Below are 18,428 nucleotides of genomic sequence, written 5' to 3' on the forward strand. Positions count from 1 at the left end.
TACCTGCTGCATGGAAACCAAAATTGATTTGATGAAAGAAAAACAGTTTCATTAGAACTATTAAAAAGCACCGTTATATCATGAGGCCAGCCGTTAGTCAGTGTTTATCAAATGTAGACAGTCTTCATGTCTTCTTTAGGTTTTCCAACAGGATAATATATTTAAAAAAAAAACACTTATATTAAGCATAGTTGTATAATATCAATTATTTTGGATCTATCATGTCATAGATCTAGAATCTAGACTAACAATAAGAAAAAAGCATTTATTAAAAAACAAAAACGTGGAACGACCAGAATTCGAACTCATGGCTTAAGCCCCCTCAAGCCGACATTGCAACCACTCTGCTCGTGAAGTTCCTATGAATCTAGCAGATTGTAGAGTTATGTGCTTCTATAGTCTTGTTGTATTTCAGGTTTGTGTTCACTAAGACTCAGACGACGACCTATAAAGGGGACTAATTCAGCTTATACTACTACTTCAGTCAAGCACAGTTTCTTTACATTGTACAATACACCAAATAATTAATTACCAATAATTAATTAACTAATTGGCTAATTTTTTGCGACCCCCGAAAGGGGAAAAGACGCTGTTAGTTTTGTGTGTAATGTCTGTCCGTCCGTCCCGTTTGTGAAAATCCGACATAATAATATTTTAGACCATTCAAAGTTCTGATGCAAATGCTACTTTTTTCTTTTCTGAAAGCGAAAACTCTAATTTTTTAATCACTTATGCATGCAGTTTTTTCATACAAATACACCACTTTTACAACTATTCACTATTAATAGTAACAAACTTTAGTAGGGTGTATATACATACAACATATCTGGAACAAATTGTAGCAAAAAGTTTTTTTTTCTTACATTTGTATTGTTAATTAAGTTCTGTTCTACGTAAACTACTCCATTTACACACACAAAATGTTTACTTTTTTTTTAAAGAAAAAAATTCTATTTAGTATGCATATAAGTTGGACATAATTTAAAACAACAATTAATAAGCAGTTTTTTTTATATTATCGCGTGAACTGCAGCGCTGGCCTATGTTTTTTTTTCTTGAGGGATTAAGAGATTGTCCCTTTACAAAACAATTAGAGCAATTATATATTCATTATAAGACATTAGTTAGGATAGGTTTACATTTTACTTCACATTCACTTTCACATATCTGTGGACCGCTGGGACACCACACAAGATCCGTCAACCTTCTTTCTCCATTCTTCTCTGTCATTTGTCTATGATAGAATTTCTCATGATGCTCTTTCTGAAAATATTGAAAACTTCCTTTTTATCTGCCTGGGTGGACCACTTCGGGGGCCGATTTTGAGTTTGTGTCTCCACACAAACTCTTTTTGTAACCTTGTTTTTATTCTTTTGTAGTCAGGTAAAAGAAATGGATGGCTACCTGGTCGTGCGGTTTGCGCGCTGGACTGTTGTGACTTATCGCTGGTCCAGGGTTCAAACCCTGCCCGCTTCCATCCCCCGTCGTCCTGCAGGAGGTTTGGACTAGGAAGTAATTATCTTCTACTATGAAGGAACATCCGAAACATGTAAAACATTTTACAACATTTTCTACAAATAATTTAGCAAAATTTCAACTGGGTACCAGATTTAGTGACAGTCAAATAACGTGTACAAACATTTTACCAGACAGGCAGACAGTGAGTTTGTAGGACTATTGTGTATTTTGTGCCAATGAAAACCATTGTCTCTAACACTTAAAGAAAAAGCCAAACATCTTAGAACAGGTGACTTGAGATCACAATTTCTCTAGCAACTCAGAAGTAAGCACTTCGGTATACCTAATAACAATGGGTCTTTTATTGAATAAAAGGAATCTTCTTGTGATGCTGGAAATGTCCAAATATGAAGTAGTAGTAAATAGAAAGCATCGCTAAGGAAATGTACAAGAAAATGTAAAAACCAAAAATACTTTAAATAACAAACATATCTTATTTAAAGATATACAAAAGATAGACAACTGACACATTCACACCATAGACACTTTACACACAAGATAGACAACTGACACATTCACACCATAGACACTTTACACACAAGATAGACAACTGACACATTCACACCATAGACACTTTACACACAAGAAAGACAACTGACACATTCACACCATAGACACTTTACACACAAGATAGACAACTGACACATTCACACCATAGACACTTTACACACAAGATAGACAACGGACAAATTCACACCATAGACACTTTACACACAAGATAGACAACTGACACATTCACACCAAAGACACTTTACACACAAGATAGACAACAGACACATTCACACCATAAACACTTTACATACAAGATAGACAACTGACAAATCACACCATTGACACTTTACATACTGAATAGACAACTGACACATTCACACCATAGACACTTTACACACAAGATAGACAACTGACACATTCACACCATAGAAACTTTACACACAAGATAGACAACTGACACATTCACACCATAGACACTTTACACACAAGATAGACAACTGACACATTCACACCATAGACACTTTACACACAAGATAGACAACTGACACATTCACACCAAAGACACTTTACACACAAGATAGACAACTGATACATTTACACCATAGACACTTTACACACAAGATAGACAACGGACACATTCACACCATAGACACTTTACACACAAGATAGACAACGGACACATTCACACCATAGACACTTTGCACACAAGATAGACAACTGACACATTCACACCATAGACACTTTACACACAAGATAGACAACTGATACATTCACACCATAGACACTTTACACACAAGATATACAACTGACACATTCACACCATAGACACTTTACACACAAGATAGATAACTGACACATTCACACCATAGACAATTTACACACAAGATAGACAACTGATACATTCACACCATAGATACTTTACACACAAGATAGACAACTGACACATTCACACCATAGACACTTTACACACAAGATAGACAACTGATACATTCACACCATAGACACTTTACACACAAGATAGACAACTGATACATTCACACCATAGACACTTTACACACAAGATAGACAACTGATACATTCACACTATAGACACTTTACACACAAGATAGACAACTGATACATTCACACCATAGACACTTTACACACACGATAGACAACTGATACATTCACACCATAGACACTTTACACACACGATAGACAACTGATACATTCACACCATAGACACTTTACACACAAGATAGACAACTGACACATTCACACCATAGACACTTTACACACAAGATAGACAACTGACACATTCACACCATAGACACTTTACACACAAGATAGACAACTGACACATTTACACCATAGACACTTTACACACAAGATAGACAACTGATACATTCACACCATAGACACTTTACACACAAGATAGACAATTGATACATTCACACCATAGACACATTACACACAAGATAGACAACTGATACATTCACACCATAGACAATTAACGTTTACATCATAACATAAGCACTTGACACGTTGACATTACTATATATACTGCATAAAGAACAAAAACTATCCAATGATTTTTGTTTATAAAAATTTTATATTTAGCAAAGAAATCTTTCTATGAATACTTCGTAGTTATAAAGAAGAAGCTACTTGTTGACAGTCCTATGTCCAGTTGGATGTGTGGTCTTTGTCCTGGTCAACGTGTCCAGTTCTTCCCATGGTAACAATCCCAAGAGAAACTGTTGGCTACCAGAATTTGTATACAAGGAAATCAAAGACATGTTTATCACATTGTACAAAACTCTTGATGGCGTCTGGGATCTCGTCACGTGACCAAGGTAGGACAATTTTAACAACCGTCCTGAAATTATAAAAATAATCATTTAGATCAATTAGCACCAGACTTTAACTAGGAGACAGGCAAACTATGGTACTGGCTATCAAATCATTTAGATCAATTAGCACCAGACTTTAACTAGGGGACAGACAAACTATGGTACTCGCTATTAAATCATTTAGATCTATTAGCACCAGACTTTAACTAAGATACAGACAAACTATGGCACTGGCTATCAAATCATTTAGATCTATTAGCACCAGACTTTAACTAGGGGACAGACAAACTATGGTACTCACTTTTAAATCATTTAGATCCAGACTTTAACTAGGGGACAGACAAACTATGGTACTCACTTTCAAATCATTTAGATCTATTAGCACCAGAATTTAACTAGGAGACAGACAAACTATGGTACTCGCTGACAAATCATTTAGATCTATTAGCACCAGACTTTAACTAGGGGACAGACAAACTATGCTACTCGCTGACAAATCATTTAGATCTATTAGCACCAGACTTTAACTAGGGGACAGACAAACTATGGTACTCGCTATCAAATTATTTAGATCCAGACTTTAACTAGGGGACAGACAAACTATGGTACTCACTTTCAAATCATTTAGATCTATTAGCACCAGACTTTAACTAGGAGACAGACAAACTATGCTACTCGCTGACAAATCATTTAGATCTATTAGCACCAGACTTTAACTAGGGGACAGACAAACTATGGTACTCGCTATCAAATCATTTAGATCTATTAGCACCAGACTTTAACTAGGGGACAGACAAACTATGGTACTCGCTATCAAATCATTTAGATCTATTAGCACCAGACTTTAACTAGGAGACAGACAAACTATGGTACTCGCTGACAAATCATTTAGATCTATTAGCACCAGACTTTAACTAGGGGACAGACAAACTATGCTACTCGCTGACAAATCATTTAGATCTATTAGCACCAGACTTTAACTAGGGGACAGACAAACTATGGTACTCGCTATCAAATTATTTAGATCCAGACTTTAACTAGGGGACAGACAAACTATGGTACTCACTTTCAAATCATTTAGATCTATTAGCACCAGACTTTAACTAGGGGACAGACAAACTATGCTACTCGCTGACAAATCATTTAGATCTATTAGCACCAGACTTTAACTAGGGGACAGACAAACTATGCTACTCGCTGACAAATCATTTAGATCTATTAGCACCAGACTTTAACTAGGGGACAGACAAACTATGGTACTCGCTATCAAATCATTTAGATCTATTAGCACCAGACTTTAACTAGGGGACAGACAAACTATGGTACTCGCTATCAAATCATTTAGATCTATTAGCACCAGACTTTAACTAGGAGATAGACAAACTATGGTACTCGCTGACAAATCATTTAGATCTATTAGCACCAGACTTTAACTAGGGGACAGACAAACTATGGTACTCGCTATCAAATCATTTAGATCTATTAGCACCAGACTTTAACTAGGAGACAGACAAACTATGGCACTGGCTATCAAATCATTTAGATCTATTAGCACCAGACTATAACTAGGGGACAGACAAACTATGGTACTCACTTTTAAATCATTTAGATCCAGACTTTAACTAGGAGACAGACAAACTATGGTACTCACTTTCAAATCATTTAGATCTATTAGCACCAGACTTTAACTAGGGGACAGACAAACTATGGTACTCGCTATCAAATTATTTAGATCCAGACTTTAACTAGGGGACAGGCAAACTATGGTACTCACTTTCAAATCATTTAGATCTATTAGCACCAGACTTTAACTAGGAGACAGACAAACTATGGTACTCGCTGACAAATCATTTAGATCTATTAGCACCAGACTTTAACTAGGAGACAGACAAACTATGGTACTCGCTGACAAATCATTTAGATCTATTAGCACCAGACTTTAACTAGGGGACAGACAAACTATGCTACTCGCTGACAAATCATTTAGATCTATTAGCACCAGACTTTAACTAGGGGACAGACAAACTATGCTACTCGCTGAAAAATCATTTAGATCTATTAGCACCAGACTTTAACTAGGAGACAGACAAACTATGGTACTGGCTATCAAATCATTTAGATCTATTAGCACCAGACTTTAACTATGAGACAGGAAAACTATGGTACTGGCTATCCAATCATTTAGATCTATTTAAACTCTTTAGGAATGCGGAATTACCCGAAGAAGTCGCGAGTCCGTTCTAGATCAATAGTTTCTCGTTCTCCAGACATATTTTATATTTCTCTTTTTTACTTTGAAAAATTATAACGGTCAGACTAGAGTGCGGACAACGAGCTAATAATTCTTTTCCCAGTGTTATGCATCAACGCTTTAAATTTCTAGAAAAATCTTTAGAGCTGTTTTCGAGAAACGTATCCAGGCTCCATTCAATCAGAAGTTTTCACAAAGTTATGAGATAAATAGAGGAATTGTAACAAGAAAAGAAAAAACAAAAACTATTTTGTAATAAATACATGACCTTCTTTATATAGCTTCTAATAAGGCTTTGAGGCTTTTACACTTGTCTTCGAGTCCAAACATTAATGACAAATGCAACTTTTAGAACAGAACGTCGAAGTTCATTCAATTTTCTTTTTTTTTTGTATTCTAGAGTGATTATTTTACATTGATGTAGATTCCATTAGAAACAAGAACATTAAGACTACTTTGTTTAAAAAGACAATTACTCCTTCATGCAACGTCTAGAGCGATTGTTTCTCTTTTCCAACGGAATGAAGGTTTAGAATAAAACAATTTTCTACCTCGTCCCCCTTCTCCCCGTCCTCGTGAAGTGTCTAGATCTTGTACACTTTAGAATAGGAATAGAGGTTTAGAATTAGAATTAGAAGAGGATGCGCAAACATTTCCTGAACATTAATTAGAACTGTTGAACGAATGCCGAAATACCCGAATATGTATTGTCCGTTCAAGAAAGATAATTCCTTGTTTTCTAGCCGAATTTAAATTTCTTTCTTTTTATACTTTGAACGGTCAAACTTGAGATTTTCCCCGTGAACCCAACGAGCTAGTAATTCTTTTCTCAGCGATATACATCAATTGTCAAATTTCTAGGAAAATCGTTAGAGCCGTTTTCAAATCAGTGTCAAGGTTTTACCCAGGTTTTTGAGCCTACCAAGTTTCCCTGTTGAATAGAGGTATTGTAAACAAGAGAAACATTAGTTTTTGTCTTGTAATGCAGAAATATCAGAAGAGCAAGCGGGTTTTAGACGCGGTCGCAGCTCAACAGAACAAATCCTAAACCTCAGGATACTCTGCGAGAAATACCTTCAACACCAAGAGAATCTGTTTCATGTCTTTATGACTTCAGGAAAGCTGTCGACACAGTATGCCATGGGCTACTCTGGGTGTGAACGGAACATCAATAACGTTATCCAGAACCTCTCCCCACCATTGCGGTGTACAATAATATTGGGGACTGGTTTAAAACCACAGTTGGAGTGAGACAAGGCTGCCTACTCAACCAACTCTTTTCAATATCTTCCTTGAAAGGATAATGGAACATGCTCTAGTGGGCTAAGAGATTTCTGTAAGTCTTGGAGGAAGTCAAAATACTACTTTGCGGACAACATCAACGGTCTGGCATAGTCATAAGAAGAGCTAGCTGACCTAGTGATGTACATAGTCATAAGAAGAGCTAGCTGACTTAGTGATGCACATAGTCATAAGAAGAGCTAGCTGACTTGGTGATGCACATAGTCATAATAAGAAGAGCTAGCTGACTTGGTGATGCACATAGTCATAATAAGAAGAGCTAGCTGACTTGGTGATGCACATAGTCATAATAAGAAGAGCTAGCTGACTTGGTGATGCACATAGTCATAATAAGAAGAGCTAGCTGACTTGGTGATGCACATAGTCATAATTAGAAGAGCTAGCTGACTTGGTGATGCACATAGTCATAAGAAGAGCTAGCTGACTTGGTGATGCACATAGTCATAAGAAGAGCTAGCTGACGTGGTGATGCACATAGTCATAATAAGAAGAGCTAGCTGACGTGGTGATGCACATAGTCATAATAAGAAGAGCTAGTTGACCTAGTGATGCACATAGTCATAATAAGAAGAGCTAGCTGACTTAGTGATGCACATAGTCATTGTCAGGGACAGGTATGGCGAGAATGAATGTTAGTTTGATATTTTGGTATGATTGTTATAACCCCTTGTTATGAATGCAAAGTGTTGCACGTGTTGTGAACTGAGTGATTAAGTCTTCGTTGAATGTGCGAGAGAATGTGTTAGTCAGTAAGGTCTTGCTCCCGGTCCAGGAAGGTTGGACGTTTACTTCCTGGACTGGTATTTATGCATTTATATATTTATAATTTTGATGGACTGGTATTTATGTATTTATAAGTTGATGGACTGGTGTTTTGTGTATTAATATTTACTTGAGCAATATTGGATATTAAAATATTGATATATTCTTGGAGATTTGGAGTTGGAGTTGATGTGTAGGCTATCTAGTGGTAACTTTTCTTATTTGAGTAATTAAACAAGTATTGTTAAGTGTTATTGAGGATTCATACCCCCTAACGAGCCAAGTCAAGAAACACACAACCAAGAGAGACAAGCAGCAAGCAGCAGTACATATATATATAAGTAGAACCTCTGACAGTCATAATAAGAAGAGCTAGCAAACTTAGTGATGCACATAGTCATAATAAGAAGAGCTAGCTGACTTGGTGATGCACATAGTCATAATAAGAAGAGCTAGCTGACTTGGTGATGCACTTAGTCATAAGAAGAGCTAGCTGACTTGGTGATGCACGTAGTCATAAGAAGAGCTAGTTGACTTTTTGTTGCACATAGTCATAAGAAGAGCTAGCTGACCTAGTGATGCACATAGTCATAATAAGAAGAGCTAGCTGCCTTGGTGATCCACATAGTCATAAGAAGAGCTAGCTGACTTGGTGATGCACATAGACTATACTCCCACAGCATTTGGTATGCAAATCAATGTCGAAAAAAAAACTTATGAACAGTATAATAGGGCTTTAAAAGTGACATCAGTATTGGCTGTGAAAATCTGACAAGTGTCACTAAATTTAAATACCTCGGAGCTATCGTCTCGGATAGGGGAACCAAATCTGAACTACTGGCCATAATGGCACAGTCGGCAGTAGCATTCGCAAAACTCAAAAAAATCTGAAAAGACAAAGGCATATCCCTTGACACCAAAATCAGACTGATGCACTCCCTGGTCATGGCCACATACGCTTTCGAGTTCTGGACTCTAACTGCAGAATTAATGATGAGGATCCTAGCAAAGGAATGGAAAGGTTACAGAAAGAACCTTGATGAACACAGCCATTGTACAACTTGATCACACAGCCATTGTACAACTTGATGAACACAGCCATTGTACAACTTGATGAACACAGCCATTGTACAACTTGATGACACAGCCATTGTACAACTTGATGAACACAGCCATTGTACAACTTGATGACACAGCCATTGTACAACTTGATGACACAGCCATTGTACAACTTGATGAACACAGCCATTGTACAACTTGATGAACACAGCCATTGTACAACTTGATGAACACAGCCATTGTACAACTTGATGAACACAGCCATTGTACAACTTGATGAACACAGCCATTGTACAACTTGATGAACACAGCCATTGTACAACTTGATGAACACAGCCATTGTACAACTTGATGAACACAGCCATTGTACAACATGATGAACACAGCCATTGTACAACTTGATGAACACAGCCATTGTACAACTTGATGAACACAGCCATTGTACAACTTGATGAACACAGCCATTGTACAACTTGATGAACACAGCCATTGTACAACTTGATGAACACAGCCATTGTACAACTTGATGAACACAGCCATTGTACAACTTGATGAACACGGCCATTGTACAACTTGATGACACAGCCATTGTACAACTTGATGACACAGCCATTGTACAACTTGATGACACAGCCATTGTACAACTTGATGAACACAGCCATTGTACAACTTGATGAACACAGCCATTGTAAAACTTGATGACACAGCCATTGTACAACTTGATGAACACAGCCATTGTACAACTTGATGAACACAGCCATTGTACAACTTGATGAACACAGCCATTGTACAACTTGATGAACACAGCCATTGTACAACTTGATGAACACAGCCATTGTACAACTTGATGAACACAGCCATTGTACAACTTGATGACACAGCCATTGTACAACTTGATGACACAGCCATTGTACAACTTGATGAACACAGCCATTGTACAACTTGATGACACAGCCATTGTACAACTTGATGAACACAGCCATTGTACAACTTGATGAACACAGCTATTGTACAACTTGATGACACAGCCATTGTACAACTTGATGAACACAGCCATTGTACAACTTGATGAACACAGCCATTGTACAACTTGATGAACACAGCCATTGTACAACTTGATGACACAGCCATTGTACAACATGATGAACACAGCCATTGTACAACTTGATGAACACGGCCATTGTACAACTTGATGAACACAGCCATTGTACAACTTGATGAACACAGCCATTGTACAACTTGATGACACAGCCATTGTACAACTTGATGACACAGCCATTGTACAACTTGATGACACAGCCATTGTACAACTTGATGACACAGCCATTGTACAACTTGATGAACACAGCCATTGTACAACTTGATGACACAGCCATTGTAAAACTTGATGACACAGCCATTGTACAACTTGATGAACACAGCGATTGTACAACTTGATGAACACAGCCATTGTACAACTTGATGAACACAGCCATTGTACAACATGATGAACACAGCCATTGTACAACTTGATGAACACAGCCATTGTACAACTTGATGACACAGCCATTGTACAACTTGATGACACAGCCATTGTACAACTTGATGACACAGCCATTGTACAACTTGATGACACAGCCATTGTACAACTTGATGAACACAGCCATTGTACAACTTGATGAACACAGCCATTGTACAACTTGATGACACAGCCATTGTACAACTTGATGAACACAGCCATTGTACAACTTGATGAACACAGCCATTGTACAACTTGATGAACACAGCCATTGTACAACTTGATGACACAGCCATTGTACAACTTGATGAACACAGCCATTGTACAACTTGATGACACAGCCATTGTACATTTTGATGACACAGCCATTGTACAACTTGATGACACAGCCATTGTACAACTTGATGACACAGCCATTGTACAACTTGATGACACAGCCATTGTACAACTTGATGAACACAGCCATTGTACAACTTGATGAACACAGCCATTGTACAACTTGATGACACAGCCATTGTACAACTTGATGACACAGCCATTGTACAACTTGATGACACAGCCATTGTACAACTTGATGACACAGCCATTGTACAACTTGATGAACACAGCCATTGTACAACTTGATGACACAGCCATTGTACAACTTGATGACACAGCCATTGTACAACTTGATGACACAGCCATTGTACAACTTGATGACACAGCCATTGTACAACTTGATGAACACAGCCATTGTACAACTTGATGACACAGCCATTGTACAACTTGATGACACAGCCATTGTACAACTTGATGAACACAGCCATTGTACAACTTGATGACACAGCCATTGTACAACTTGATGAACACAGCCATTGTACAACTTGATGACCTGATAATTACTGTCAAAACTGCAAACTAAAACTCTATGGCCATAACACATATCGCAAACAAAACACATTCCTTCAGGGAACAGTACCAGAAAGAGGAAAGAGGAAAAGAAGAGAAATTGATGTGAAGACAACAGAAAAAACTACTACAAGTGATGAGACTGGACAGTAAAAACTACTCATAATAATGAGACTGGACAGTAAAAACTACTACAAGTGATGAGACTGGACAGTAAAAACTACTCAAAATAATGAGACTGGACAGTAAAAACTACTCAAAATAATGAGACTGGACAGTAAAAACTACTACAAGTGATGAGACTGAACAGTAAAAACTACTACAAGTGATGAGACTGGACAGTAAAAACTACTACAAGTAATGAGACTGGACAGTAAAAACTACTACAAGTGATGAGACTGGACAGTAAAAACTACTACAAGTAATGAGACTGGACAGTAAAAACTACTACAAGTAATGAGACTGGACAGTAAAAACTACTACAAGTAATGAGACTGGACAGTAAAAACTACTACAAGTGATGAGACTGAACAGTAAAAACTACTACAAGTAATGAGACTGGACAGTAAAAACTACTCAAAATAATGAGACTGGACAGTAAAAACTACTACAAGTAATGAGACTGGACAGTAAAAACTACTCAAAATAATGAGACTGGACAGTAAAAACTACTACAAGTGATGAGACTGAACAGTTAAAACTACTACAAGTGATGAGACTGGACAGTAAAAACTACTCAAAATAATGAGACTGAACAGTAAAAACTACTACAAGTAATGAGACTGGACAGTAAAAACTACTACAAGTAATGAGACTGGACAGTAAAAACTACTCAAAATAATGAGACTGGACAGTAAAAACTACTCAAAATAATGAGACTGAACAGTAAAAACTACTACAAGTAATGAGACTGGACAGTAAAAACTACTCAAAATAATGAGACTGGACAGTAAAAACTACTACAAGTGATGAGACTGAACAGTAAAAACTACTACAAGTGATGAGACTGGACAGTAAAAACTACTCAAAATAATGAGACTGGACAGTAAAAACTACTACAAGTAATGAGACTGAACAGTAAAAACTACTACAAGTGATAAGACTGGACAGTAAAAACTACTCAAAATAATGAGACTGGACAGTAAAAACTACTACAAGTGATGAGACTGAACAGTAAAAACTACTACAAGTGATGAGACTGGACAGTAAAAACTACTACAAGTAATGAGACTGGACAGTAAAAACTACTACAAGTAATGAGACTGGACAGTAAAAACTACTACAAGTGATGAGACTGGACAGTAAAAACTACTACAAGTGATGAGACTGGACAGTAAAAACTACTACAAGTAATGAGACTGGACAGTAAAAACTACTACAAGTAATGAGACTGGACAGTAAAAACTACTACAATTGATGAGACTGGACAGTAAAAACTACTCAAAATAATGAGACTGGACAGTAAAAACTACTACAAGTGATGAGACTGAACAGTAAAAACTACTACAAGTGATGAGACTGGACAGTAAAAACTACTACAAGTAATGAGACTGGACAGTAAAAACTACTACAAGTGATGAGACTGGACAGTAAAAACTACTACAAGTAATGAGACTGGACAGTAAAAACTACTACAAGTAATGAGACTGGACAGTAAAAACTACTACAAGTAATGAGACTGGACAGTAAAAACTACTACAAGTGATGAGACTGAACAGTAAAAACTACTACAAGTAATGAGACTGGACAGTAAAAACTACTCAAAATAATGAGACTGGACAGTAAAAACTACTACAAGTAATGAGACTGGACAGTAAAAACTACTCAAAATAATGAGACTGGACAGTAAAAACTACTACAAGTGATGAGACTGAACAGTTAAAACTACTACAAGTGATGAGACTGGACAGTAAAAACTACTCAAAATAATGAGACTGAACAGTAAAAACTACTACAAGTAATGAGACTGGACAGTAAAAACTACTACAAGTAATGAGACTGGACAGTAAAAACTACTCAAAATAATGAGACTGGACAGTAAAAACTACTCAAAATAATGAGACTGAACAGTAAAAACTACTACAAGTAATGAGACTGGACAGTAAAAACTACTCAAAATAATGAGACTGGACAGTAAAAACTACTACAAGTGATGAGACTGAACAGTAAAAACTACTACAAGTGATGAGACTGGACAGTAAAAACTACTCAAAATAATGAGACTGGACAGTAAAAACTACTACAAGTAATGAGACTGAACGGTAAAAACTACTACAAGTGATGAGACTGGACAGTAAAAACTACTCAAAATAATGAGACTGGACAGTAAAAACTACTACAAGTGATGAGACTGAACAGTAAAAACTACTACAAGTGATGAGACTGGACAGTAAAAACTACTACAAGTAATGAGACTGGACAGTAAAAACTACTACAAGTAATGAGACTGGACAGTAAAAACTACTACAAGTGATGAGACTGGACAGTAAAAACTACTACAATTGATGAGACTGGACAGTAAAAACTACTACAAGTAATGAGACTGGACAGTAAAAACTACTACAAGTAATGAGACTGGACAGTAAAAACTACTACAAGTGATGAGACTGGACAGTAAAAACTACTACAAGTGATGAGACTGGACAGTAAAAACGATTACATGTTAGGAGACTGGACAGTAAAAACGATTACATGTTAGGAGACTGGACAGTAAAAACGATTACATGTTAGGAGACTGGACAGTAAAAACGAATACGTCAAGAGACTGGACAGTATGAACTAGTACAAGTAATGTAAAGTAAAGAAGTAACTTTTTACCTATTGAAATGTCACTGTGTGGAGTTCTCCTCTACAGGAAGGGGCGGGGCATCAGGGTTCATCCATGGGTGAGCTAAAATGTTCGCCAATGTGTAACGTCTTTTGACATTCACCTACACAAGAAAGACAAGTTTCTACACTACAATATGGACTAGGAGATAAACAAGAGATACGTCTAAAAATATACCCCTCAAAGTCCCCTGAGAAACCAACTCAATACATTCGTTATAACTACTTAAGGACTCTAAAATATGACTTGAAGAACTCACTTTCAGAATAGGACTCAAAGTACTTACTACTAAGCTTTTAAATATGACTTAAATTTCTCACCTCTAAATGTGACTTACTCCCCTGGAAATAAGACTTAAATTTCTCACCTCTAAATGTGACTCACCTCTAAATACGACTTAAAGTACTCACCTCTAAATATTAATTAAGTTACTCATCCTTAAAATGTGACTATCGAATCTGAATGAAAGTATGACTTTAAAATATGACTTTTTTCATCACTAAATAAGACTTAAAGTACTCACCTCTAAAATATGACTAATTAAATCCTTGGCTTCTCTTGAAACAGGTTTGGACTTTGAGAAAGTGACTTTCTTCTCTAATTGATCTCGGATCATTTTTTTCACATTCGAGTCGTCATAAGGCATAGAGGCACAAACCTTGGGGAAACAGACAATACAAGGCAATACTAAAGGTCAGGGACACAGACAATACAATGCAATACTTAAGGTCAGGTACACAGACAATACAAGGCAATACTTAAGGTCAGGTACACAGACAATACAAGGCAATACTTAAGGTCAGGGACACAGACAATACAAGGCAATACTTAAGGTCAGGTACACAGACAATACAAGGCTATACTAAAGGTCAGGTACACAGACAATACAAGGCTATACTAAAGGTCAGGTACACAGACAATACAAGGCAATACTAAAGGTCAGGGACACAGACAATACAAGGCAATACTAAAGGTCAGGTACACAGACAATACAATGCAATACTAAAGGTCAGGGACACAGACAATACAAGGCAATACTTAAGGTCAGGTACACAGACAATACAATGCAATACTAAAGGTCAGGTACACAGACAATACAAGGCTATACTAAAGGTCAGGTACAGACGTTATAGTTTGCTATTCGTGCCATACAAGGATTTTCAAAGCTCACAGAGACCAACCAATGTAGACCTACAGGTACATTTAGGCAAATGTTAAGATCTTAAGTAACTATTCTTAATTCCTAATGTAGGCAAATGTTAAGATCTTAAGTAACGATTCTTAATTCCTAATGTAGGCAAATGTTAAGATCTTAAGTAACGATTCTTAATTCCTAATGTAGGCAAATGTTAAGATCTTAAGTAACGATTCTTAATTCCTAATGTATTCAAATGTTAAGATCTTAAGTAACGATTCTTAATTCCTAATGTAGGCAAATGTTAATTCACAATTGAAGAATGTAGCTGGGTGTATCTATGTTAGACAGCTTGTCTAACCATTGTAGGTGTTGTTCTGTAGCTCCAGACAGCTGGTCTAACCATTGTAGGTGTTGTCTTGTAGCTCCAGTAATTCTAACTATTGTAGGTGTATTACTTGATATAAAACATGTATAAAACTCAATTCTTTTAAAAACAATACAAATTTAAATATTTCCAGCTTTCCATCTCAGTGTAGAATTCAATTTATTGACATTATGTTGAAGGAGTCAGACGTTAATCTGTACATGTAGCTACACACTACACGTGGTACTGTCTCCCCTTCCTCAGACGTTAATCTGTACATGTAGCTACACACTACACGTGATACTGTCTCCCCTTCCTCAGCACGTGCATCAATCCTGCTCAAAGTTGCACCAGCCACTAGACACACACTTACAAAGACCTAGAAATATGTTTGTTTTTCATACTCGGTCATTGGTTTGTAGCTCCAAACATCTAGTACAACTAAACCGATGTAGGCGTATTAAATCTAACTGGACGGTCACTAGATCTCGAGCATGGGGGCTACGATTATGAGGCCAAGTTTCTTGCCAGAGCACTACAGGATGAGTGGTCCTTCCTTCCTGCTCTGATCATCTCTCGGGACCTGTCTGTAGGCCTACATGTACTTAAGTCTTTTTCAATGGTACTGTTACTTTTAGGGTTTTGAAAAAACAAATTATGCAAATTAGAGCATTACTAAAATGTTATAGGGTACGGTCAAAACATCGCTGAAGTATTTATTTGTGACACAATTATTTAAAACACACACCCACACGCATAACTATTTATACACATAATAAAGTGACCAAATACTAAGTGACTTTCACCATAATATAAAGAATGACTCCCATGGCCCAGATGTCGTGCAGTGGAATGTAGTATGGGATTCCTTGAAGTATTTCCGGGGCAGCGTACGCCGCACTTCCGCAAAAGGTCTTGCTAATGGCAGGTTCTTCAAAATATCGGGAAAACCCAAAATCTGAGACTTTTATATTATTTTGATAATCCAGTAGCAAGTTTTCACACTTCAAATCTCTGTGGATATATATATATATATATATATATATATATATATATATATATATATATATATATATATATATATATATATATATATATATATAAAGAGAGAGAGAGAGAGAGAGAGAGAGAGAGAGAGAGAGAACTAGATGGCTAAATAGATCTAGATCTACACTATATGTAGCTGTAAAGATAAAACAAAAGTAAAGGTGACTTTTTAAATTTTTTTATTTATGGAGCTAGAATAAGGCTAAGATTTAAAATATAGATCTACACAGGGCCGTCCTTAGGCATAAGAAAACTAGGGCATCAGATTTTTTTTTTGGGGGGGGGGGCGGTCTTCGCACAGGACTCATTACAATTTGTGTAGAGAATTAATCGCGGATTTGGAGTGCAGTAGGTCTTTAATCAATTGAAAACATTTTTTTTTCTTTATTTATTTTTAGCGGCCCCCGTAAGGGGAAAAAGCCGCTATTAGGTTTGTGCAAAATGTCCGTCTGTCTGTCTGTCCGTCTGTCCGTCTGTCACAATCAGATCTCGAAAACTAGAAGAGATATGAAAAATATTATTTCATCATTAAATGCGGCTTGAAAAGTTTAGGTGCAACGGCTACTTTTGGTTTTCTAAAAGCAAACCGTTTAATTTATAAAATTAATTATGCAAGCGATTTTTTCATAAAAATACACCAATTCTAAAACAATTACGTAAATGTAAGGGAGGCAATGTTACAATATGCTAACAAAGTTGGACAATCTTTGTGTATTTTCAGTATCACTAAGTCAAATATATTTTAAATATGTACAGGAAATGTTTACAACAAATATAAATAATAGTTAAAGATGTTTTTTCTGGTCAACTAGCCGCTAAAATTAAAAGAAAACATTTCTGTTTGTTTATAAAGGCTAATAATGCACTTTGTATGTAAATATCACGCACATTTTTTTAAATGGAATATTTATGCAGCGATTTTCGTGCAGTAGCGTAACGTCGCAATATGACCAGGTGCTAAACCAATCCCTTAAACTTTTTTAAAAAATCAGATTTTATTTATTTTTTGCTTAGTGCCCCCATCTGAATAAAAGAAGATTATTTTTGTGCGTTTTGTCTGTTGGTCGGTCTGTCCGTCACGATTAGATTAAAAAAACTAGAACTCTAAAAGCTATTGAAAATCTGATTTACCCTTTAATGTTCCTCCCGTAACATCTCAATAGTTTTAAGTATCTAAAAAAATTGATTGTTCCAGATTTTTTTGTGCAAAACTAATCAACCCAAACAAATGTTTGTTTGCTCTTCTAATTTATATTACATTCCATTTCCATGCATAAACGTTGCAAAAACACATTATCAATAATATGTTGTTCCGTTTTTTATGTAAATAGCATATTAATGCTAAATCAAAATCTCTATACTGACTTATATTTCATTAAGTGTAAAAATGTTCCGGATATTGTTTTATAAAACATGAATTATGCCTAATGATTGTTTGAAATCGCATAAT

At 36.4% G+C, this 18,428-nt stretch overlaps 2 protein-coding genes across 2 annotated transcripts in view; both read right to left on the reverse strand.

The window, feature by feature from the left end:
- Positions 1-3,578: 3,578 nt before the first annotated feature.
- Positions 3,579-18,428, reverse strand: part of LOC106057117 (testis-specific serine/threonine-protein kinase 2-like) — a 57,682-nt gene continuing 42,832 nt past the window's right edge. The window contains exons 3-6 of the mRNA XM_056024648.1: positions 16,738-16,945; positions 14,953-15,087; positions 14,420-14,532; positions 3,579-3,868 (exon numbers count right to left, since the gene is read on the reverse strand). Coding sequence (XP_055880623.1) covers positions 14,431-14,532; positions 14,953-15,087; positions 16,738-16,945 — 445 coding nt within the window. The 3' untranslated portion in view covers positions 3,579-3,868; positions 14,420-14,430. The remainder of the gene's footprint in view (positions 3,869-14,419; positions 14,533-14,952; positions 15,088-16,737; positions 16,946-18,428) is intronic.
- LOC129925076 (uncharacterized) lies at positions 9,101-10,372 on the reverse strand. The gene has a single exon (XM_056023423.1). It carries the CDS (start codon positions 10,370-10,372, stop codon positions 9,101-9,103), a length of 1,272 nt encoding a protein of 423 aa, XP_055879398.1.

This window comes from Biomphalaria glabrata, chromosome 3 (assembly GCF_947242115.1).
Source record: "Biomphalaria glabrata chromosome 3, xgBioGlab47.1, whole genome shotgun sequence".
NCBI classification, from domain to species: domain Eukaryota; kingdom Metazoa; phylum Mollusca; class Gastropoda; family Planorbidae; genus Biomphalaria; species Biomphalaria glabrata.